General features: G+C 41.2%; 1 protein-coding gene across 1 annotated transcript; it reads right to left on the minus strand.

Annotated features, from left to right (window-relative positions):
• Positions 1 to 1,035: 1,035 nt before the first annotated feature.
• On the minus strand, positions 1,036 to 18,717 carry LOC306756050 (zinc finger protein 516-like; the record flags this gene model as incomplete). The annotated part of the gene is made up of 5 exons (XM_079240688.1): positions 1,036 to 1,095; positions 4,705 to 4,775; positions 7,586 to 7,690; positions 11,033 to 12,364; positions 16,947 to 18,717. 5 exons carry the CDS (start codon positions 18,715 to 18,717, stop codon positions 1,036 to 1,038), a joined length of 3,339 nt encoding a protein of 1,112 aa, XP_079096814.1.
• Between the last annotated feature and the right edge of the window lie 6,674 nt (positions 18,718 to 25,391).

Consider the following 25,391-nt stretch of genomic DNA (forward strand, 5'->3'; position numbering starts at 1 on the left):
ACATACGCTTATATTTAATGAGCACTTAAGTAGACATTGCCATTAGCGTTCTCTCCTTCCTAATCCTACTTCTCTGCTTCTAGTCATCAGCTACCCAGCCACTGAGCCACCACTGCACTTCCACGGTGGAGGTGAGGGAAGCCGGTATAGCACACAGTCATGCACAAGCAAACAGAAAGGTGCCTTTCTTCATCTCCTGAACAGGAATCCAGACTTGCACCGTCTGTTGCTGAATTGCAGGGCATCTTCACTTGCTGTGGCTTTATGATTGTTGTCCTGAGAAATGCACAAACTCGCACGCACGATAAAGCTTAAAAAGAAATAAAAAGCACTGAAGGGACCACTAGAGTAACCATGCAATACCAGTTCTGGGTTAGAAAAGCTAGCAGCTGCATATTAGTTCAATTTTCTGCTTTTATAGAAATTCTACGTTTACTGTAAGGCTACACTTGGCAGCTTTACATGTTGGTACCTCCAAAATGGCAGCAAGAGGCAAATCTATTCATGTTTGTGAGTACTTCTGGATCCAGAAATCCTCTAAGGTGATGAAAGTCTTTATATTAAAGAGGACTTCATCTTGGTGAACGCACAGTTCCTCTTCATATCTTCACCTTTTTTCAAAGCATATTACCATTTTGTGGTTGGAACCTTTTTTTTTTCCATCTTCCTTTGAAAACAGATTCAGGAAGATTCACAAAAAAAATAAGAAAAGAAAAAAACTACATGAACCTAGATCATAGAAAATGTCTTCTTTAGTCATTTAAGGATGAGTCTTGGGTCATTCTTTCAAAGCTCAAACTTTCACAAGTAGCAACAAAGTTTCTGGAGTTTGCTGCAGTCCCTGACTAGGCTGGTCCTCGGGTCCATGTTGTGGTTTTTATCATTCAAAGAGAAGCTATGACTCTTGTCATTGTGGTTTAGTTTGCTGTTTGGCAGCCAGCGCTCCTCGTTCCTCCTGACCCAGTAACGAACTCCTCGTGTCTGGAAACTGGCTGTTGTCAAAGGGCATGTGGTGGACACTCTGGACATGCGTCTTTAGGTTCCCTTTCTGAGAAGCTCGGTATGGGCAGAGCTGGCAGCAGAATGGCCTTTCCCCTGTAGAGCATAATAATGAAAGATTAATTCGGCATCATAAACTGGATTTAAAGCATTTAAACAAAGACAAAATCGGGGCTGAGACTTGCTGCAGTGGGGGAAAAAAGAGGGGAAAAAAGCACCAAGACAGACACATAAACAGATACACATGAAGGCATTCAGCTAGAAGTCAGCATTATGCAGGTCAAGTGAAGCATTCATATTGAATTTTTTACACCTGAGTTCACTTAAAAAGTTTTCTGACCCAGATGGAGTAACTCTCCCTCCCTCGATCCTGCCATCTGGAGAAGAGCGCCACATCCCCTTGTCTGTCCCCCTGTACAGTCCTACTTTTTTCTCGGCTTATTTCTCTCAATCACCTGGGCCACCTGACACACCTCACACCCACAAACATACCACACACACACACACACACACACACACACACACACACACACACACACACACACACTCATGCACCCGATATCCTCTCTTCTAATTAGACTGACCTACAATGGCACAGACACCTCTGTGGGAAAAAAAAAAAACACAAAGAAAGAAGAAAAAAAAAGCAACGCACGTGAACAAAACAGATGAGAGTGCCATTTAATTGCACCTAATTATCATTTTGATAAATGGAAGAATATCAAAGCAGGAAAACAAATGACTCCCCCTGCCCCTCCCGCACCTTTCTCCCAGAAGAAGAAACAGGAAAATATAGCTGTTACCATACATCATCAGAAACGCAACAGAAAGAAAAGTAATAGATGAAAGGGAGGGAGAGAGGGAGGGAGGGGGGAGAAAGAAACAGATAAAAACAAAAAAAGGTGCAATTAATCACAGAAAAATCACACAGATTAAAGAAGAGAGAAGCAGCTGGAAAGGTGGCAAGGCGGAGACGTGAGAGAAAAGCGGGAACCTCTCACGACATCGTCCTGAGAGAAAACATCGCAGACGGGACCGCTGCACTGCATTACACTAAAGGTTATCGTCGCCGTAAAGCAGCGTCAACACTGCATCTAATTGGACCCCTCTGCTGCTCCTGCTCCCATCACTCATAGCGTACGGTTAAATCTGAGCCCGTGCTGGTCTGTGCGCGTGATTAATTATGATGGAGGCGCAGAGTTTAGAACATGGCTCCTTACGAATGTCAAAGCAGAGCAGATTTAGTCCTCCGGTCCCTGTATGTCTCATCGCCGTCTGCATGACTGCATCCAAAAAAAACACATAACGAAAAAAAGAATCATGGTAACAAATTCAGAAGCCAAATTGCAGATTTACTGCAATTAAGTCTCATAACTTCTCTGGAGAACTACGTGCTGAGTTCACATGTGGGCTCATTTGGACGTTTTACAAAGTTTGCACCAGGGAGTAAAGTTTATAATAAAACTGAGTTAGTGAAGCATTTTATTTCCACTGGACAAACAGGTTGAACAAGTTCTACACTTGTGCAATCAGAGGCAGAACATCCCTTTCAATCTAATATTTCAATGTATCAAAACATAATAAGGGGGGGGGGGGGGGGGGGGGGGGGAATCTGGTCAAAAATCACATATAAATGACCTCAGAGAAATGCACAATTGAAGAAATTTATTGAACCAAAAACTAAGACTAAACCCAGTTTACCCTGATTCAACAGCTTATCTGGATTTTAAAAGTGATTTTTACAACTGTTCAGCCATCACGTTGTAAATTTGCTGCTTTTTAGGTTTATTGTCCTGTTTTTATGACCTAATTTCAACTAAAGCTCCCCCTTTGACTCTACAGTACATTGTTATATATAGGAGTTCATTATTAAATCAATGGCAGTGAGATATCCAGATCCTGTGACTGTGAAAGACATAAAACATCCCAATCATCACTCCTCCACCACCGTGCCTGGCAGCTGCTATGATGTATGTGCTGATATATTGTGCTAGGTTTCCTCAAGCAAGATGCAATGCATTATTTTTCATCAAGGCCAAACATATCCACTCTGGTCTTGTCTCTGCAAAGGACATTGTTTTAGCAGCGTTGATCTTTGTTAGGATGCAACTTTGCAAACCAACGTTGTGCAGCTTAGTTCTTTTTACAGAGGAGAACTTTTCAAACAACACTTGTTCGATCTTTTATAAATTGCACAGTTGTAAACATGCAAACTCAGGCCTGAGGAAAGAGGCCTGAGTTTGCACACAGGAAAGACTGGCTTCTATCTTGTAAATAATCTGTCTGACTGTAAAACAATTATCTAAAATATTTAGAAATGGCTTTATAAGTGACGACAACAGCAGCTGCATCTCTATAATTATTTCTGACATCTTTGCTGCTTGGTACAGTGTTAACTGCAAACCAGGAAACTTTTTCCTCTAAAGAGGTGATCACACGTACAGATGATGAGTTAATCGGTCGCATTCAATCAGCAGCACCTGGCTGCTACTTAACCTTTGTAAATAATCCCCATTAAAGCAGTGAGGATGGATTTATTTCACTATTTCTATGTATTGGCTTAGGTTTTGTCAAATAAGATAACATGTTATGTCTTCATGTTGAGGTTGGTTTTACCTAATTTACAAACCTGGTGGGGATCAGACGTAAAAAACTGTAAAAAAAAAAAAAAGGGAGGATAGTAAGTATCTAGAATGTTTGTTTTAGAATAAATAAGGATTATTATGTGCTTTTATACATTCATTACCCTTACCGCTAAGTCAAATGAAGGGTTGCAGTGAAGCTGGTGCCTATCCAGCAGTCTTTGGGCAAGACATGGGGTACACCCTGGACAGATTGCCATTGCAGAGACAAACAACCACTCACACCTATGAGCAATTTAGAGTAACCAATTAACCTAACATGCATGTCTTTGGACAGTGGGAGGAAGCCGGAGTACCCGGAGAGAACATGCAAACTCCACACAGAACCTCCAACCTTCTTACTGTGAGGCCACAGTGCTAACCACTATGCCACCGTATGCTTTTATATAGCATATAAAAACTAAATCTATTCTACTTAGCTATAATCATTAACAGCTGATTTAGTTTCTGTTAAAATATAACCATCTTTAATGTCAGAAGCAAATCTATCAGGGATGGAAGCTGCTGAAGCGAGACACATAGCCACCAACATCATGAACATGGGAGCAGATTTACCTGTAAACACCTTTTGAATGTGTTTCTTCAGAGTCAAAAGCCTGAGCAAGTTGGGTAAATCAGATCTATGACAAGTCAACGTGCTTAAATCAGAGCTTTGTTGTGTTCATTTAAACGCCACAACTCTCTTAAGAGCAATCAGCACGCCCGGTTCGCAAACGCTAACTCTTTCCTAGCGAAGCTGAAGCCGCTCAGTGAGGCACTTTTCATGCTGAACACACACACACACACACACACACACACACACACACACACACACTCAGGTGTGATCCAGCTGCGTTTTGAAAATGACAGGTGTTAATGCCAGGTGTGGAGGGCGCCACGTGCGCGTGTGACTGTCACACATGAACAAAGAAGAAAAAGCTCGCAGAGGATGAGAGGCTGCGTGACTGACACAGACACACGCACACACACATGCACACATGCACGTGCAGAGGTGAGACGGCAATAATAAAGAGACATGCAGAAGCAACGAGGGTTCCCAGTTATCAGCCATTGTGCCACATACTTGTTTGGGAGCTTCAGAAGCGGTGGTGTGAGCGTCAGTGCCTCTGTGGAGTCCGTTATAATCAAACCCAACTGTGGGGGGAGAAGGAGGAGGAGGAGGATAGGGGGAGGAGGAGGAGGAGGAGGAAGGGGGAAGGAGGAGGGCATTTGGTTAAACGCTCTACCAGATCCACACAAGCATTTTCCGTCTCTCTTCCACCACCACTCACACACAATAGCCTTTGCCACCAGCGCCCTCTTTAATCGAGGGGAGCTGGCAGTGATGATGATGGTGATGATGGTGGTGATGATGGTGATGGAACCTGGTGGAGGCAAGTCAGTGATTTAATATGACGCATGTTAATGGAGGCCTCGGGGTGGCTGGCCTTTTCTGCGTGCACACGTCCATGCCAAAGACAAGTGTGGGTGACAACATTAATTACAGCCTCTGCGAGTGTTTACAGACCCTGTGCATGGCCAAGTGCGAGTGTGTGTGTTGATGCAGAGTGTGTGTTTACAATAAGGCTGGGGGGGAAGCTGAGCACTGCATCACTTACCATTTGGCCTCTGTCACTTAGAATCACTGGCTGTGCCACATATCATTCACACTCTCTATAAAGAAGCTACTTATCTCGGTGTCTACTGTGATCACTGCCAGCCCGGGTGATGGACATGACAGGACAGGAGAGCGGAGGAGAAGAGGAGGAAGCGGAGGGAGACGTAAGGAGGTGGGGAAGAGAGGAGAATAGAGGAGAGAGAACAAAAGGAGGACATGGACAGAGAAAAGAAGACAGGATCAGGAGAGACAAATGGAAGCAAGATGAGGACAGAATAGAGAAGTGAAAAGAAATGGAAGGAAACTAAAGACAGCAAAAAAGGAGAAGAGGTCATAAAAAAAAGGCAGAAGAGGAATGATGGGTGGGATCAAAAGACAGGGAACTGAGACGCGACAGAACCTGAGTAAACATCCCGAAGAAAGATAAGACAAGGAGGTGGAAACAATGAGAAATGGACATAAAGATGACAGAAGGGACACATAGGAGGTGAAAATGAAGAGTAAAAGGGGAAAATAGAGAAAGTGGAGAAAAAGCCAGCGTGTCTGGATCAAGCTGTTTAGTGAGTGGCACCCAGATGCATGCAAATGGATTCGCGAGGTTGGCATGGACAAATGCTGTTCCGGTTCATTAGAATGCACAATTCCATCTCTCTAATTGACATGCGATTAATAATGTATACGATTTGTCACAGGTCAGTATCTGCAGCAAATCATGTCTCAGTTTAAAAAATAGAGACAGCTGCCCAGCCCAGGGCAGGCAGGACACACAGATCGGCTGTCACACTCAACTGAACAAAAAAAAAAAAAAAAAAGATTGGTTTTGATTTATTTTACAGAAAGCAGGGACGTAGTAGCAGTCGTGTGGGGAGTCAGACGATGACAAATTGTTGTGAATGTGAATCTCTGTGCATATATTCTCTATATTTCATGTCATTGCTGGTGGGTGGAGGGAGCTGGGAGGATGGTGATGTGTGTGAGTGTGTGTGTTTGTGTGTGTGTACGGAAATGAGAGACCGCTGAAGTCAGTCAAAAAGCCGGGAACTTTTAAGAGTACATGAATAATAAGAAGCTCATAATTCTAAAGCAGGATGCTGAACTTCTAACAGATACTGTTGGTGCTGTTCAATCTACAGTATCTGTTAGAAGTTTTCCATGAGTTTCTTAAACCATTTATTCCTCCAAAACCCTGCTGTGTGTGACTTCAAAAACTCAGATTAGGTGATTTGATACCAGAGTTTCCTTTAATCTAAATGTTCCTACTTAGGTTTCTGATTCAGGGATTGTACTCAATAAATAAAGACAAACTTGCTGAACAAGCAGGGACCATTTAACTTACGTTCTCATATGATCAGACTGAGAACGTCCACAGAGTTTAAAGAAGTTTTGCACAAGGTTACACAAAATAAGACATTTAACAAACTGAAAACTCCAAGATTATCTACACCTGGCATTGAGCTCTACTGGATGTGTTTTGGTTATTTTTTGACAAAAAGTAATAAAATGTTGCTTGAACATTGCACAGATTGAGCAGTTTCGGTGCACGATCAGTGTATTCAGACTTGAATCAGTCTGACTGCACAGACTGTGATGGCAACATGAAAATTCTTAACACTGGGAGAATCTTGTGTAACACTCGAGCCTTTTTTGCCTTTTCCCGGGTAGATTGCAATGTAAATGTAAGGAGAACTTTAGTGCAACCAACTGGGACGTTTTTCAGATAAAAACATGTTGGAAAAACTTTCAGAAACTGTTACAGGGAACTGAAACATCCGGCTAAAGAGTATTGCTACATTTACAAAGAAAAAATTTCCTGCCAGATGATCACCAAGGCCAACTTCTGGGACACTTTTCTGGATGCAACAATGTTCAAGAAACATTTCAGATCTGAGCTCACTGAGCGTGGACGTACCTCATACATCTTCCTAATAATTCATCATGAATATAATTATATGCATTAAATTGAACTTGCTTCATAACACTCAGAAAATGACTCATTACCTGTAACAAAAAGAGGTATTTTCATTCTGCCGGATTATAAACTATACATCACTTTGAATGCAAAAATACCTTTTGTCAAATGCAATAATATCTTATCATATGTGGCCCATTTATAAGGATAAAGTATGTTCTGATGTTTTTTGTGTTCTGGCCAGTTTTATAGTTTGATTCATCAAATGGAGAAATTTTTACGTGTTTTATTTTACAATACATAAGGAAATGAGTCTGTAACATGTAATTCATCTGGTTTGTAAATGATTCTTTGACGGCTGGTCGATGAAAGTGGATGAATGAAGTTTGTATTTCTTTGACTACTTATGTTGCGGATGCATGTACCAGCTGTATTTACCTGTATGGGATCTCATGTGAGTTCGCAGGTGGCTGGGCTGACTGAAACTCTTCCCACACTCCTGGCAGAAATACTGCCCCTGCCGCATGACAGACCTCAACATACCTGATCACACACACACACACACACACACAGAAGAAGGAAGGACAAACAAAAGAAAAACCAGTTTAAAAAAAGGAAATCTTCTGAAAATGACAGGTTCAGTTTTTGTGTAATCCAGAGGTCAAAAGAGAAGTCAGATGATGGTCAGACATGTGATGGTATGACGCCTGGGCCGACGAATCTAGTTGAAATCAACAGGTCCTGTAGCAGCAAGAAGCCCAACAAGACATGTTGTTGATACTGCAGAATATAAAATATGTTAACCTTTCATACATAAGGTGTCCCAGTTCGTATTAGTGAAATTATTTTTTTTAAATACTGATATTTACAAAGCTTTAAAAAAAAATCCCACAAGTGTTTGCTTTGACTCCCAAAGTGCGCAAACAGACCATGTGGTTGCAGTGATATCGTCATTTCATTAGGACGGCACAGTTTTCAGCAGTTTTACTGGTGCTGTGACGAAATGCTTTTGTCCCAATTCGATTTGATTTGATTTTTTGTGTGCTGATTCTATTTAAATTGCGATTCTCACAATTCTTCAATATTGCTGTTTTTTATATATTAACAACAAAAAAATAGAGAAAACTTTTAGTTTGCTCGTCATTTTTCTTAATTTCAATGAGAAAAAAAACAACACAATAAGCCAGATCATCATTCTGCTGCTATGATGCCCAAGAGGACAAGTAAAAAGATCAATAAAATCAATAACAATGACAAAACATTTGTAATGGATTATTTTTATTTATTTGAAAAAAAATATCGATTTTTTTTTAACCAAAAAAACAAAATTTTAAAAATTGTGAAGCAAAAAAAATTCTGATTTTCAATTTTTCGATTCGATTTTCCCACCCCAAAATTTTATGTTAAAATATTTTGCTAAAATTTGCTCTCAGCCAGCTGTTGGGTGCAAGCTGCAGTTGTTTGACAATATCACTTCAGAGTTGAATTTAGGCCTTTCCATGAACTTTTTTGCAAAGCTTTTGAAAATAAAAATCTTAAAGCAACACATATTTGCATGTAAATCCCACCCTCTTTCATTTCTTTGATTTCTTCGGTTTAGTTTTTTTTTCTTTGACATCAGTATGAAATAAAAAGACGTCCTTTCATTGCAGGGTTTGCAGAGACAAAGTGAAGACATAAAGGTCAGTAATTGAGGGTGCATGTGTGTATGTAGGTAAGCACAGAGCCTGGCTGGAGCGGTGGAACTAGGTAGCATCAGCAGTGGACTCGCACAGGCATCATTAGTATGTCTAATGTGTCATTATGAGCGGCTCGCTCCAGGGGCTGGACTGCAGCTGTCACACAGCATCATCTCAGAAGCTGACAGCAAGACACACACAGCACACACACACACTGCATAAATTACAGGCAATTAAAACGCCCCGGCTGTGATGTGCCCGCTCCGCTGCCCGTGTGTCACATGTCAGGTGTGTGTGTGTCGGCATGCGTATGCGTTACAGGGAATGAATCTATGTGTGCACACTTGGTCTGAGGGACAAAAGCAAAGCACGCATTTACACACACTCACAGAAAAAAAAAAAAAAAAACACTGAATGACAGTGCATGGACCTCTAAATGTTCATGACCTTAAATGGCAAGAAAGAAGAAATGGAAATCCTGCTCATTTCAAAGTCACTACTCTCTAAAAAGGCTTAAAACAAGAGTATGTCTTGATCAGCAGCATGAACCAAAAGGGAAAAAAAAAACTGTCTATGCAGTTTAACGCAGCTAGTTTTTACTCCAGCGGTGTTACACACAAAATGTAACAATCAGGAAAAGAGAAGAGATAAATGCAAACCAAGCCGCTGCATGAACAGCTGTTTGACACAATGCAACCTGTTGGTTGCAGGACGGAGGGAACACACATGCGTTATGTAAAAGCTACAACGATCGGATATTCAGATAACCGTGAGACACGTCACTCGTGTTCGATTGGAGTCTTTTTCCAGATGTACAGACGCAGCATGACAACACGAAATTTCAAGCTGAATGGATCCATTTAATGACATTCTGACTATTACAGGCACACAAACACGCACATGCACTTCTCTGACCTCGCATTCTGACAAATAACATGCTGGAGGGGGGGGTTACTGCCCAAAAAGCCCAGCAGACACATGAACACCCCCTGCATAAAGGCTGGCATATACCTGGATGGCGACTGTGAGTTGTTTGTGTACAAGTTTGTGTGAATTTGGGGGGTGGGGGGCAGCACAGCAGGAAATAGGACGACAAGGGAGGCAGAAGAGGTGACAGAGAGTGTCTCTGGCAGCCCGACTGCTGGCCTCTGGATACTCTACTTCCACTCTGGGCCGCCAGCCCTTCTCACTGATGCACTAATGAAAGACAAGACAGAGCTGGATGGAAAACACAAGCAGACCAACACACACTCGCACACATATTTACAGGGGGAAACGGGAGAAAGACTCAGTTGCTCAAAAAAGGTCACTTTATAGCATGTGACTCAAAGGGCTAAGGCAGATCGTGACGATATGCGCCTGGACGGGTGACAGCGATGTCATGCGTCTGCTCTGAGGCTGTTGTCTTTGACCCCTGGCTGCATACAGCCCCACTTGACCTCAGAGACACGACTGAAAATGGGCAAATAATATGGATGTTCGGTAATGACCATTTCCAAAGCAGCTGGTGGGGTAATTATTCTGTCTCATCTCTCTCTTTGTTTCTTTTTTTCCTTCCCTCCATCTCTCTCTCTCTCTCTCTGTTTTGCCTTCCTGCATTCGCATCTGTGCGAGTCTCTCGTCAGGCAGAGCCGTGACCTAAACAGTTTGTGACAGCTTTCTGGGAGAGTGGAGTTGGAGACCAAGGCATGCCTCGCAGACCTGAGAGCAGCAAAGGTTCTCTCACATCTTTCACAGTAAAGAAATAAATAACCACATACACACACTCCTTTTTGCAAAAAAAATAAATAAATCAGGCACATATGGACAAGCACACACCCCGAACATAACCTCAGAAACATAAAAACACATGCATGCTCACTCATTGGATCTCCTCTTAATTGTTAAAACCCTCATTGGTATGGAGAGCTATATTTATATATCAATCACTGTCCACCAGATGGTGAGCGTGTAAAAGAGAGGGCACACACAGGTTCATGAATACATCAAACAATAAGTGCTGATGAAAGAGATTACTTATATCTTTTTATTCTGTAACTTGTCCTGTATCATCAGTGTTAATCAGATACACTCGAAAACATCCTTACGAATCCTTTTTCTCAGATCCTATGAGCTTCTTGATTATGAGGAAACTTTTTGAACTCAAACAAGTAAAAAATAATCAAAAATACATGTTTTAAGACCGTGAACGCAAACTTCACCCTACCTGTTGGGTCCAACAGGGCGTTGGCCGCCCCCCAGCGGTGGTAGAGGGCAGCTATCTCGTGCGGGCTGTAGTTTTTAAGAAAGCTGAGGACGTCGGTTGGCATCTCTGGTGTCTCCGCGATTGGTTCCTTTTTCACATCTCCTCGGCCTTCTAAAGGTATTGAAGAAGAGGAAGAGGAGGAGGAAGGGGAGGAGGAATTTGGCAGAGGGACTCCCTGAGTCTGGGAGGTACCATAGCTGTGTGTTGAGGTTGAACTGTGGGTGATGGTGCTGGGCCGGGAAGTGTTAGCCCGGCCGTGGATGTGGGAGTTGGGGAGTGGCTGATGAGATGAGCTCCGAGCTCGGCTGTACTGTGCGAGGCCATGTTTGCTGGACAGCATGAAGCCCAGACCCTCCTGAGGCATCAAGTAGCGGTCAGTCAGCCTGGAAGCTGAAGCAGAGCTGGAGGTTGGCGCCGAGGAACGCATAAGGCTTCCAGTGCTTTTTTCCAAGGAGTTTGAAGGTGTCATGGAGCTACCCCGAGGGTACATATCCACTTTGGGTCTGAAGCGATGACTCTGGTCCTCTGTGTGTTTGGTGATACTGCGGCTCATGCAGCTAACTGGCCGTGCAGGGACTCTCCCAGTTTGGTTGCTAGATGTGGATGAGGAACCCCTAGAAGAAGAGGTGCTTGGGGTAGAAGATGAAGACGACGATGCAGCGGCTGCATGACTGGCTGGCTTTATCTTTTTCGGAACCTCGCCGGAGCCGGCTGGAGGTTGTGTACGTTGAATGCGCATCAATGGAGGCAGGGGCTGACACTCCCTTCCTTCCAGGACAGGTGGAGGTCCAGTGCGTCTCCTGGAGAACAATAAACTGTCTTTGGAGCCCTTTGTGCTGTTTTTAGGAGCCCATTTAGGAGCAAGATTGGAGCTACTGCCATTGATGCGGTGAGCCACAGTCTGGTGCATCCAGAGCACCTCGGGGTAGCGAGTAGAGTGGGAGCAGAAGGAGCACTTATGGCTAGGAAGGCTTTTTCTATCAAGAGCAGGGTAGGATATACCCCTGTTGCCCTCAGCCCTCACACACAGATCCATAGGGATCATGGTGGGATCACATGGAGAGGAACGAGCAGGGAGATGAGCATGAGGGGATACAGTGTTGTTCTGCATGAAAGTTTTCTTAAGCTTGGGATAACCACCAGGGGTTCCTCTGTCCAAGCTGGAACTGGGGCTTGGAATGGGGCTGGATCTGTCTTTGGAGGCTGCCGGGTGTTGGACACGAACGTGAGTCAGGTAGGCCTGCGACTCTGTGGTGGCAAAGTCACACAGGCTGCAGATGTAGGGTTTCACATCTACAGAGAAAAAAAGAGAGACAACACAAAAGTCAGAGTCTTAATCTTCAGCATACTTTACAAGGTTCACGTTAATTTGGAGCACGACCACCAGGTGGCAGTATTTACCCATATTCCTATTTATTCTACGTCTATCGTAGATTTAACTGCAACCTAAGTTAGTATATCTTACTGTGTTCAGATGTCAAACAAAATTCAATTAATTCAAAACATTAAAAAATATATTAAAAACATTGAATCATAATGTGTTTTCTGCTTACTAAAATAATAAATAATTATAACCAAAAACATAAATTATTTACAGCCAACTTGGATTAAAGATCATTTTATAAATTCTTCATTAAATAACACACATGCATTATGTATTTTCTTTACATAAAATAAGATGATTTCATCTGTGACTATTGATTATCTTTGTGTTAAATATTGAACTACACTACGATCTAAAAAAAAATTGAGTTGGATAAGAAACACAGATGTTCAAATGTATATCATGAATGCTAAATATTTTTAAAATTGTTTATATAATTATACACGTGCAGATTTTTCATATTTATGCCAATGATGATCGTCTGAGGTGTAGTTCTTGGAACTTTCCACAAGGTGGCGGTAATGTCCTATCTATGAAAGTTTACTGCATGACCACTTGAAAACTTATTTCCCATGTGTCCATTTTTTAACAGGAAGAATAAAGTAACAAGTAGTAATGTCTATAACAATATCTTACTCACAACTAACTCCTTATTTATCTTAATTTTAGTTTACTATACAAATTATTCTGTTTTCTTACTTTCTATTTAACATATTGGTTAAACTGTTTTTTGGGTTGTTTTTTTTTAACTGTGGAGTGAGTTGCAAATTTTTACGCTTCCCACAACACTTCCTTGTTTTCACAGCAACACCAATAACATACCATCTGTTTTTTCATTTGGCTTCCTGTTGGCAACACCAGCCAACTCTGATAGCTCAGACAATGCCAAGGTGAATCCCTTCCAGAGCAAAAGCCGTTTGAGCAGGCAGGGTGGTAAACTGATAAATTCTGCTAATCAACCTGACCATTTTGATATTCAGTCACAAGCTAGTTCCTTTTATTTGACTTAAAGTTTGTAACTGGGAACCACAGAAAACACCACTGTCCTTCTATTTGAAAAATAAAAGACCAATTTTAAAGCCATTTATTTCCTTCACAGCCCCCTAAAGAAGCTTAGCTACATCAGAGACTTAGGGAGTGTCCTCTGAGTGTGTCTTTTCCCACTGCATGCACCCCCACTCCACTGGGCGGTGACACTATAAATAACCAGTCCCTCAGATATCAGGCAGCCTGGCTGCCTCAGTGGTAAGAAGAGTGGATGAGTGACAGTGGAAGTGTCACAGGAGGCAACCTCAGAGATTAGGAAAGAGTCAGCAGAGAGAGCGAGCAATAGGGGAGGGGCGAGGAAGAAAGGTAACAAGAAAGGGTAATGGATGGATGATAAAGGCCTTTTCTTCTTGACAAGATTATCCTTTGGGTAAATGCTGAATTGCTATTTTTGAAGTTACTTTTTCCATTGAAATCAATATATTTCATCAATTCTGAGTATTTCTAATACACTCCATAGTCTTATCAGATATAAAAAGCCCCAAATACAATTACAGAACGCAGACACCAGAGTGTCCTTGGTGAAGATAGTGTTCTCTTTACGCAGGTTGTGACAAGAAAAGAAGCTCAGCACAGCCCTTTGATTACGACCCTCATTACAATAACTGGCTGTCAAACCATAAACAACATTAAGGAGTTCAAGGAAACACATGTATTGTGGCTAACATAAAAAGAGCGAAGAAAATAAAAATATATTCACTCTCAGATATGGGGGGTGAGGGGAGTTTCCCAAGACAGGAAGACCTGAAATAGCACACAGCTCGATCAGGCCTGAAAAAAAAAATGTTGCTGCAATTTTCGAATCTGTGCAAACCAGGAAGAATGGAAACAATCACTATATTTCTATGCTTTCCTCTATCCCAACCTGTGCCTTCAGATAGTTTGCAAGAACAATGGGCTGCTCTTTAGGGATTCCTCCTTTGATATATTTCACTCATGATCACGAGTGTTTTGCTTTTGCATGGTTAGTTCTGTTTTGGCTCGCTCTCTCAGCGGTGTTTATTGGTTGTGGAGGTGAAAAAAATGATAGGCATTCCAACAATGCCCTTGTGCACTGTTGACATTCCTTTGAAAGGATTAACGTTTCATTTAACAGTCTAATCGAATGCTGTTTCATATTTTATGATGACAGTGGAATCAAAAAAATTTGCCAATGACAGTGGAAGTTTAGCCACTTAATTTTATTGCGTTTGTAAACAGAACGCTACTCCCACTATTGGCACTTGGACATTTTGCCACATGGTGGCTCCACTTCCCACTCCACAGCAGCTGATTAAATGAGAAGCTGCTCCTTCACAAAGCTCAGTTCATCAACAGATGTTTAGTACAGGGTGACAGCAGTATCCAGTTGGAGGCCTGAGAAAGGCTACAATTTTTTACGCTACTGGAAATCCTGAATACAAGGACTCGTGTGGTTACATTTTCTCTGCTGTTGTACACTACAAAATTGACTCATTACTCTAAAAGACAAGTAAAAATAGGAGAAGCAAGAATATCAGCACAAATTCTGACTATATGCAGAACTGATGCCTAAATCAAACCATTACAAAAGCGATAGCCAATGCGAATCAATTACAGACAATAAGTCCAGCCATTTTATCAGCCTTATGGACAATGTAATACAACTAATCCAATGCTTTTCATGTCTTAAGACATAGGGGAATGTAACTTTATATGACCATTGATATGATCTATTAAAATTTTATTCAAAAGAAGTTAAGCAAACTTGTTAGGTAGTGTGTCATGAAGTGCATCCCAGTTTTCCACAGCTTGAAAAAAAGACACCATCTGAGATTTTTCTTTTGTCTTTGTAGTTTCTCTTAGGTGGGATGTCCACACCAGACGGGACTGACAAAAGTCTTTAATATTTGTGTCTCACTACAGAAAAGCTGGCTCCAAAATGTTTAGAAATGGTTTAATTGTTCTTCAATGTTTGATAGACAGCAGAAATTGGATTTCTAAAGTAATTTCTGTCTTTTCTCTTTGACATTGTGTTAGTGCACATCTGAATGGTCAAGACCCACACACTGAGAAAAAATTATACTTTTAACTTTTAAAATAACTTTAACAGGACAAATGCTGCATCTAAAAGTGTTATGCTAACCTTCTTTAATGACATATTAATATAAATGCATTTGACCTCACTCAGTAAGAGTATACCGTATTTTCACGACCATAAGGCGCACCGTACTAAAAGGCGCAGTCTCAGTTATGTGCGCCCTTTCTGTATTTAACACATACATAAGGCATACCTGACCATAGGGCGCGGGTTTTTGGTACAATCCACGCCCACACTTCCCCCTTTAACATTCTCAATGCACACAAGCATACAAGTGTGCCTTTTTAAAAACAGAGCGGGAGTTTGGTTGTGCTTTATTTAAGTATTGATTACAAAGTACTAACATTTTTTAATCATCAATCACTCATCAATAGGCGCGGGCATGGTAAAACACACGGATAAAACAAGCACACAAGTGTGCGTATTTAAAAATAGACCAGGACAAAAACTGAGTTTGGTACTCACATTTTTTTCTTTACCGGTAATCGTCATCAGTCAAACCCATCAAAGTCCTCATCCTCTGTTTCTGAATTGAACAGCTGCGCTAAATCTCCAGCAAACATGGGAGGTTCACTTTCTTCACTGTCAGAGTCACTTTCCATGCCGTGCGGCTCCTCTGAAATGATGCCGGCTTTTGCGAAAGCGCGGACAACATTGCCAGCAGACACGTTAGCCCAAGCGTCTTCCCTCCAACTCGGGCCACCTTGCCTTGTCCACGGAAACTCAGCTGTCTTCTTTACCTGTCGGAGCTCGTTTTCCATCTTCCTCCACTTCCAAACCATCGATTCATTAATCTTAAATTCTCTCTCGGCTGCTCAATTTCCATGTTGCTTGGCGTAGTTGATGGCCTTCAGTTTAAACTGTGCTTCATAAGCGTGTCTTTTTGCCATTTTCAGGGTTGTTAGAAAAAGGTGTTCTGCATAACGCACATACCTGTTCTTTTATATGCGATCAACGTCCACGCTTCACCCTTTAACGTTCTCATGGTGTTCTCTACTACGTCCGATTACAACAACAACAACAACAACACGCACACAAAGGGCGCTCTGCACTATAGGGTGCGCCGCCCATTTTGAAGAAAATCTAAGACTTTTATGTGCGCCTTATGGTCGTGAAAATACGGTACTTAATTTTTCACATACTGTTTCTAAGTTTTGGCCTTGTGTTAAATAATGTAAGCTTGTTGCTCATATGATATTATAGTTACCTCATTTAAAAACCTGGTTAGGAATGATTTTTTTCACAGCTGTACAGTATGTCTGTCTGAATGATTAATATACAAAGATAAGCCCTGATTTCCAAATCCTTAAATATGATCCCAAACCAAAGTTCATATGAGTTCTTCATATGTTTTGTCTTTAAAATGCAAAAAGCTGTTTACTAACCTGCAAGCTCACCAGAGTTTGAAGAAGACATCTCTGAAGCTTGGTGTCCAAGGGTGGAGGCAGGTGGAGAGTCTCCGTACCCTGGAGTGCTGGGTCGGCTGGGAGAGCCGGAGTCTGGATCACTGGTGGAGCCCCATCGGTCATCTCTTGAAGTTCTTTCCTTCTCTCCCACCGATGCCCTGCCTCCATCCTTCCTGTGGACCCGCTGGTGGACAATCATCTGGTGACGACTGCGAAACATCTTTCCACACTCAAAGCACTCATTGCTTTTGGAGGAAGCTTGTGACTGGGATGATCGCCGTCGGTCCTGACGAGATGAGGGTCGGTACTCAGAGTCGCTGAGGCTCTCTGGTGTCCAGTCCCCTGAAGAGGTATGGCTCCCCAACCCAGAGCTGCTACGTCTACCTGAGCTGCGCTTCTCTTGACTTTGCAAGACATAACTGCTGCTCTCCTCAAAAACCACAGTGGCTCCAGCAAGGGCCTCTTCCCCGAGACTTCCTCCACCATAGGTAGCTTTGTAACTCGGCTCAACGGGCTCCACCACCCTTCCTTTAGTGGCTAATTGCCAGGCCTGGTAGCTGCAAACTGGGTCCAGCTCAGGGATTCTCTGACCCAGAATAATTTTCTCATTGTCCTCCACTTCATCCAGGCTCTTGCCCTCAACAAACTGGAGGTTTAAGTAGTCAAGGAAACGTCTCTTAGCAGCTGGTGAGTCCTCGTCATCACTAGGTCTGGACTGGATTGGGGATTTCCTGCCATAATTGAGACTGTGAGCTTTTTCATGGGCTCTCAGGCTTTCTCTGCTGTGGAAAAGGTTCCCACACTTTGAACACATCTGATAGATAGATGTAACAGAGGCAGAAACTAGGTCAGGATCCTGAGCTACATCATTGATGGTGGCTGGATGCTCAGCTGATTCTGCTTTTGACCGAGACCTGGATTTGGTGTTGTGTGTTTTCATGTGAGATTTGAGAAACCAGGCTTCACGGAACCGTCTCCCGCAAATTCGACAGCAGTGGTCCAGGATCCCTGCATGTTTTTTCATGTGAGACTTCAAAAACCAGGCTTGGGTGAAGACCTGGCCACAGGTCTCACATGGGAATGTGCCATCGTTCTGAGGCTGGATGGGATCGGACTCAGGTACAACCTCTTCTTTGACAGGAACAGTTTCTTCTTCTGCATCTGCTGTTATGTGGACCTTTTCAATGTGACTGAGGAGTTGGTCTTCCCGCTGGGCCTCGTAGCCACAAAGACGACAGCAGTAAGGCCTCTGGGTGGTTACGGATTTTTCCCTTTTCATGCTCCGTGCAGGCACTTTCCTCCGACTTTCCTCACCATTATCCCCATTGACCATCTTGTTACAGGCAGAGCTGCTCTTAGTTGGACTGGTGCCTCCATCGAGACCCTCTGAAACCCTCATCTCCTCTTCCTCGGCCCCAACCTCTTCATCATCATTGGAGTGGTGACAAGACAACGTGTCCAGTTTGTGGCTGCGAATGTGGACTTTAAGGTTGCCCTTTTGAGAGGCTCTGTGGTCGCAGTAGGGACATTTGTATGGACGAGCACCCGTGTGGCGTCTCATGTGCTGCGACAAAGAGCTAAGGAAAGGGAAGCTGCGTCCACAGATGTTGCAGTTGTAAGCCCCAGGGATTTTGTCGTCCTCGCCCTCAATCTCATTCCCATTATCAGGTTTGGCCTTCCCTCCAATCAGCTTCTCCTTCTGGCCTCCTGTCTGAGTCTCCATTACTTCCACACTCTCTCTGGGATTCATGGTATAAATGAAACCACCCTTTGTACCACAACGTTTACAAGCTTATTAACACTTGAAACTTCTGCTATCTCCAGCTGTACATCTAGGGATGTCTGCTGTGCCTTAGCTGGTCACTTGAAATTTGTTTTACCTCAAGTCATCCAGCAAACAGGCCACTAATAGAATAACTGGTTTAGCAAAGTCAACTCACAGGATGATTCAGTAACTCTTATCATAAGGAGCAACGTATCAACTGCTTTGTCAGACAAGAATGTGCTTCAGGTCCAATAAATATATTGAGAGTAAATCTCTTTGCCAGAATAAGTTAAACACTCAGCGTCAAGTCATCATCATGTCACTTGTGTCAGTTGCTATTCCACAACAGTTCTGGTCCTCTTTTTCCGAGCTTCTTCATCTTTGGTTTTTATGCATCTTAGCGGCTTCCAGATGAGCAATACATGGACCTGGAGAATGACAAAAAACAAAAAAACAAACAGGGAACATGTTAGAAAATCTGCAATATTTCATAAGTACTTGAATTTTTAAGACTGAAGTTGGTGAATTGAATGTGACACAGGGTAATGTGCAAGTTTTTCTGATCATGTTAATGTCATTTGAGAGTTAGGTAAATAACAAACTGAATCTAGTGAACAATGTTGGGAATTTTCAGACATAAAAATGTCAGTGTTCTAGTTAAAGCTAAAGAAAACCAAGTAAACCAACGTTTGGTAAGTTAGAATAAAATAGTCTGATCAAATGAAAAACTTTCATCCTTAAAATAATGTGAATCATGTATAATCATAACATGAAACACATATCATATATCTATCTTTTTATCTATCATCTATATACATATATATATATATATATATATATATATATATATATATATATATATATATATATATATATATATATATATATATATATGTATATATATATATATATATATATATATATACATATATATATATATATATATATATATATATATATATATATATATATATATATATAAAAAGATATATATATATATATATATATATAAAGATATATATATATATATATATATATATATATATATATATATATATATATATATATATATATATATATATATATATACATACACATACATATATATATGTAATAAAAGATAGATATATGATACATGATTCATGTTATGATGATTCACGTTATTTTAAGGTTTAGGATATATATTTAGGTGGATTATCACCAAATGCATAGACTGTGACATCTCACTAACTTGCACTTTGCACCAATACTATTCATGTTCATGCATGTGTGTTTGAGCTTGAGCTGTGCCTGAGCATTGCAGCAGGACTCGGGGGCTGTGATGCCACAGTGGCTGAGTCGGCATTTTAGACAATCAGCATGGTAGCTGAGGGGGGGTGGTCGCATTTCCATCAGCTAGATCAGCAGTGCCACCATATTCCCTCCCCCTACTGGCCTCACACACCCGCCTCAACTGACACAATCACATGACCGGGATCTTAAGTACACAACAGGAAGTGGCTCTTCAGACAGTTTGCTTTGCTCTGTTTCTCAAACTGGAGTTGAATGGGGTCGAGGAGCGAGTCAGATAGAAAGAGAAAGAGAGATTGAGATAAGCAGGGACGCATATGCTTTGACAGCGTTTACTAATTTCACACTACATTTATCATATTCGGCAGCTGGAAAACTTCTGCAAACAGTTTCTGCACGACTGCTTTTGTTTCGAAACCTCAAAATTATGCAGTGATTTCACTATTTATGCAATGTGTCATAAATATTGTGTTCTTCAGTTTCTCTGAATAAAAGTGAATCACTTTTTTTTTTTCTTCTTATCTGCCAATCAGCTAAAAACACTATTACTTAGAGCAGCTTTATTGGTCAAAATGACATATTTCACTGTATGTGCAAAACTTGTGAACCATGAACAGAAATTTCCATGCAGTTTGCCTGAGCTTGTGGACTACATGAAATGTGACTGACAACATTATTACAGGCTATTATGTGGAGTGTCAGAGCCCAGAGTCTGAGAAACTGCAAGGCTCTAATTACAAGTGGGTAATTGATCATAATCATAAAAGGATAAAGTGGTGGAGGAGGGAAGTTAGAGCAAGAACAATAACATGTCTTAAACTTTTGTGCTGAAAATGACTACCCGGCACAAGAGACCCCTATCTTTCCAGAATGAATAAGGTTATAAAAACGGGGTGTGTTGGTTCACTGCTTCTTCCTGGACTGATTACTATGATCCGGCTTTTAGGAAATAAGACCCGCTTCAGTAAAGAGTACAGCTGGGACTGGCATTCCTTTGAAACAAAGTGTACTAAACAAAGTACACTAAAATGTAAGGCCGACTTGCTATTCTGTTAAGCATTTTAAAAATGTCTTCCTTTAAAATTACCAGCATTCCTAAGAAAACAGCTCTATGGAGACAAATGGCATTCAGCTGGTTGATGATTCATACTTCCTACTTATTTGGATCCTAAAAGATTCCTTCCGATCACTTTGGAGTTTTACTTGTTTGACCTATAAAATATCTCAACACTGACAAGTTAAGCTAAGACTCCTGGTGTTTCATGTATAAATCTTAATGTTTTTTTTTTTATATTCACTGAGTTTTTAAGCTTCACTTTTTTTATTTATTTTTTTGCTTGTCTCAACACGCCATGCCATCCATCAGGATTGATTGTAAGAACTCTGATGATTACTGGACTTTAGCTATGCCCTGTATAATTTTGTCTTTTTGAAGTAGAACTCATAAGTATTCAATGTCTTACCTTGTGTGACGAGCTATCAGAGTGCTCTCAGTTTGGAAAAATGCATGGCTCACTAGCAGATGAACAAAACAATATTACTCAGAAGGGGCAGGGAGTAAAGGGAATTTCTATCCATGTTAAACAACTCCAACCTCAAAACTTTCAAAGCAGATTGAGTAACTAGAAAAGAAAACAGGTGATTTTCCAAAATGAGAGCACTCTGGCTAAAATCAGTTGCAGGTAAAGACACGGCTACTAATGGAAACTACGCACAACCTTGAACTGGTTATAAAGAATTGATGTAATCTTGGGTCTGTAAATGAAGCCAATGAGGAAGTGTCTGCAGAGCGAAAGTCCTGTGGTTACAAAGGGATATCAGTCTATACAGTTGAAGGGAAATTTACATTAATTCCTAGCCGATAATTTAAATAAGTAAAATTTTAATGTCTAAGTAGTCATTTTATGTTATCTTCAATAATGCATTCAGTTAACTATATGAATGACCGTGTAACAGACAATGAAGCTAGAGGGTTAAAGGTGGCACTACCGGTCTGCACAGTTTCAACAGCTTTCAGTCAAACCAGGCGAACAACAGCTTGTATTATATTCTATGAGTAACTGGAGGGAAATATATGCCACATTACATTATATCTCCTGAATTCTGCACTGTCAGTGTGGACATCTATCTTGTCCTGTACTTTCTCATGTTGTTTTTAGGCAATTAAAATGAGATATCTGCATATGATCTACACTGCATAAGGCATTACCCCTGGTGGGTTGCTTTATTTCACCAGCCCTGTAGGACACCAAAGAACAGAAAGTCCTCCTAACAAATACTTTTAAAAAGTTGACTTCTTATTTAAAAAAAAACCTTTTTCACTTAAATCGTTCAATCAGCTTCAGTCCTAATCAGAATGACCGAAAATGTAATTGTTCAAATTGTTTTAAACCTTTAAATGCAAGTTTGATCATGTGGTGTTACATTATTATGAGAAAAAAAACTATAAAATCTGTTGTTTTTCATGCAGATTCTGGTCAGCTCGGGATTTAATTCATAGATCAGCCTTAAATATGCTGCAGGTTAGTGACAAGACTGATTTTGACACATTGCTCCTTTTTTTGTTGAACAAAACACTGAACAAAAAGTGCTTTCCTAAACGTTAAAAATAAAAAAGAAATTAAAGACTGATACTTCAAATCAACTTTAGTCCTAATCAAATGACCAAAGGGGTAATTATTCAAATTATTTCAACGCTTTAATGGCAGTTTGGTGAAATAATCTCTCTGTTTTCAGAAAAGAAATCCACAAAGAACAATCTATTTTTTCATATATTTAATTACAATTAGAGAAAATTCACATTTGTTCATTTATATTATGACTGGAGTTGATTTAGGTATTTCAACAAAAAAGGAAACAAACACCATTCTGTCATGTTTTATGGCAGTTTTGGTGTGGAGGACTTTTTGTCCTACACTAACCTGAAAGGGTAAGACATTTGAGAAAATTTCAGTGGGAATTTCACTGAAAGAGAAACTTTCTGCCTAAAAAAAAGTGGTTGGCAAAAGTTGAGTGGAATTTCTCCTGAAAGAACTAAAAAGTCCCTATATGGGATACACCCTAAATATCCTAAAAAGACAGACTACAAGACACCTTTACCTTCTGGTATATATCCACAGACCTAAATAAAACTGGCTATGGTATGAATTTAGGAGCAATATGGGAGAACAGCGACTGTTACTGTTCTCATCACCTTCTAGTTGTGGTGCAAAAAAACAGGAGATAATTGTCTTATTTCCTATTACATGGACTCACTAACCAGGGGTCAAGAGGGCAAGGAGGGGTTTGAGACAATTCAACAGTAAGCCTGTCATCCACCAGACAGTCACATGTGCAAATTGAAATGTAATGAGATTAAACACCAGAAGGGAAACAATGCAGTCTCCTCAAACACTGAGGCTAAAGATGTAAAGAAAGAAAAAAGACAAATTGGCTTAGGGATGAAGAAACTGTCCAGAGAAGAAGATTAACAATCATCAAAGCCATCAAAAAAAGAGGAAGAGGTCTCAAAGCTCCATAAAAGATTCATCTACCACTATTTCCTCTTTGTAAACCTTGAATGTCTTTGACATCCTCGCAGCTAATTAACCTCATGTACACACGCACACACACACACACACACACACACACACACACACACACACACACGCACAGACACATAATGAGTAAGAATTGATAAAACTGCAGCAAATGGTGATATCCAACTAGAGCTGCAGCTGAAACTGTTTTAAAAGCTAAAATCTGATGAAAACATTTAATGCTCCTTTTACCCTTTTAAACTTGCAGGAGTAGGATCATCCTTTATGAACTATGACCTCTCTAACCTTAGCTGACAATGTTGCCAGTTATGCGATCCTAGCATGAGTTACTGGGGATGAATGAAGGCCTGACGACTTGCTGTTCGAAACAAAAACAAGTGCCCCCTCCCACCCCTTCACCCACCACTTACATCTGAACATGCTCAACCTCTTCTGTTTTGCTTTCTGAACTCTGAAGCAGCGAGAGTATGAGCAAGGGCAGGAAATCCGTTTTTATTTTCCCATCCATATGTAACCTTTACGAAGCAGCCTGGTTATTTCTGTTCCAGAGACACATGAGGTCCACATCTGGAGAGGATCTTTGAAACAAACCTAGTTAAAGTGCACACGAAGGCCAGCAGAGGACCTGTTTGCACAGTTCACTTTGTGTTTGTTTTCACACACAAGTGTCTCACAAAAACCAAACCTCAAAACAAAGCTCAGAATGGCGTAAATGCAACACCAACACAAAAATTTGAATTAGAAAGAGCTACACACTGGGTGTGTTGGCTCGATAGCCCCCTCTGGAGGCTTAATTCTGCTTACGAGACATCTGGAGCAGCGTGGTTCAAGAGGGATGTTCGCATTTGGACACAAAACAGACAACTGCAGTCCTGACGTTTCTAGAGAGATGACAGGCCTTACTGTTTTGTTCCTTTTTGACAAAAACACTGTCATCTGGCCAGGGAGCACCTTCATCGTGGCAATCATCTCAGCAGCTGCCATGACACAAATCTCCTGCACCCAAGGGTGCGGAGCTTGGCTTTCATAACGCACTGACTCACTCACGCTGTCACCTTATCACTGGTAATGACTCTAGGTCGTTCTCGTGTGGGACATCCTTCAGCCGCGATGGGATCTGCCTCCCTCCCACACAGTGGCGCAGAGGCAAGCGTTCGAGGTTAAGGAGAAAACACACAGCGGGGGGAAAAATATAAAGAGTGGAGCTTGTGTTGGAATGAACACACAAGTGCATGCATACATGCAGGAGGAACTGAGGAATCAAGAAGGAAAACAGAGGGGGCTTTTAATGTTGTCCACACATATCTTTTGAAAAGTCTGTATACGCACACTGTGGGCTTTTAACACTGTTTCATACAGGCAGCATTGAAAGCTTAACGGCCCATACATAGAGGTGCTCTCACACACACACACTCAACATACACATTCATTGCTTCATGGAGCATAACATACAGAGAGCACTTTACAAAAAAAAAAAAAAAAAAAAAAAAAAACCCTGGCTATCCTCTGTACAGTTGCACACAAAGTGGAGACATTTGGTGCTTAAGGAGAGACAGAAGGGATGGCATGAAGTCTTAGATATACACATACACACACACAGCAATATACAGTGCAGAGCCAGTGTATTCTCAGACCAATCAATAATCCATTATGAACAAACTGCTCTTCACCTCCCACCCTGCTCTAAACCGGCAGACAAAGAGGTCTGCTGTATGCTTCATAATGAAGACAGAAAAGTAAAGAACAGCTGGAGTGACACCACACACGCAAACACACGCACACACACCTACATGCTGTTCGCAAACACACACACACACACACACACACACA

Source organism: Telmatherina bonti (assembly GCF_933228915.1).
Source record: "Telmatherina bonti genome assembly, chromosome: 5".
Taxonomy (NCBI): domain Eukaryota; kingdom Metazoa; phylum Chordata; class Actinopteri; order Atheriniformes; family Telmatherinidae; genus Telmatherina; species Telmatherina bonti.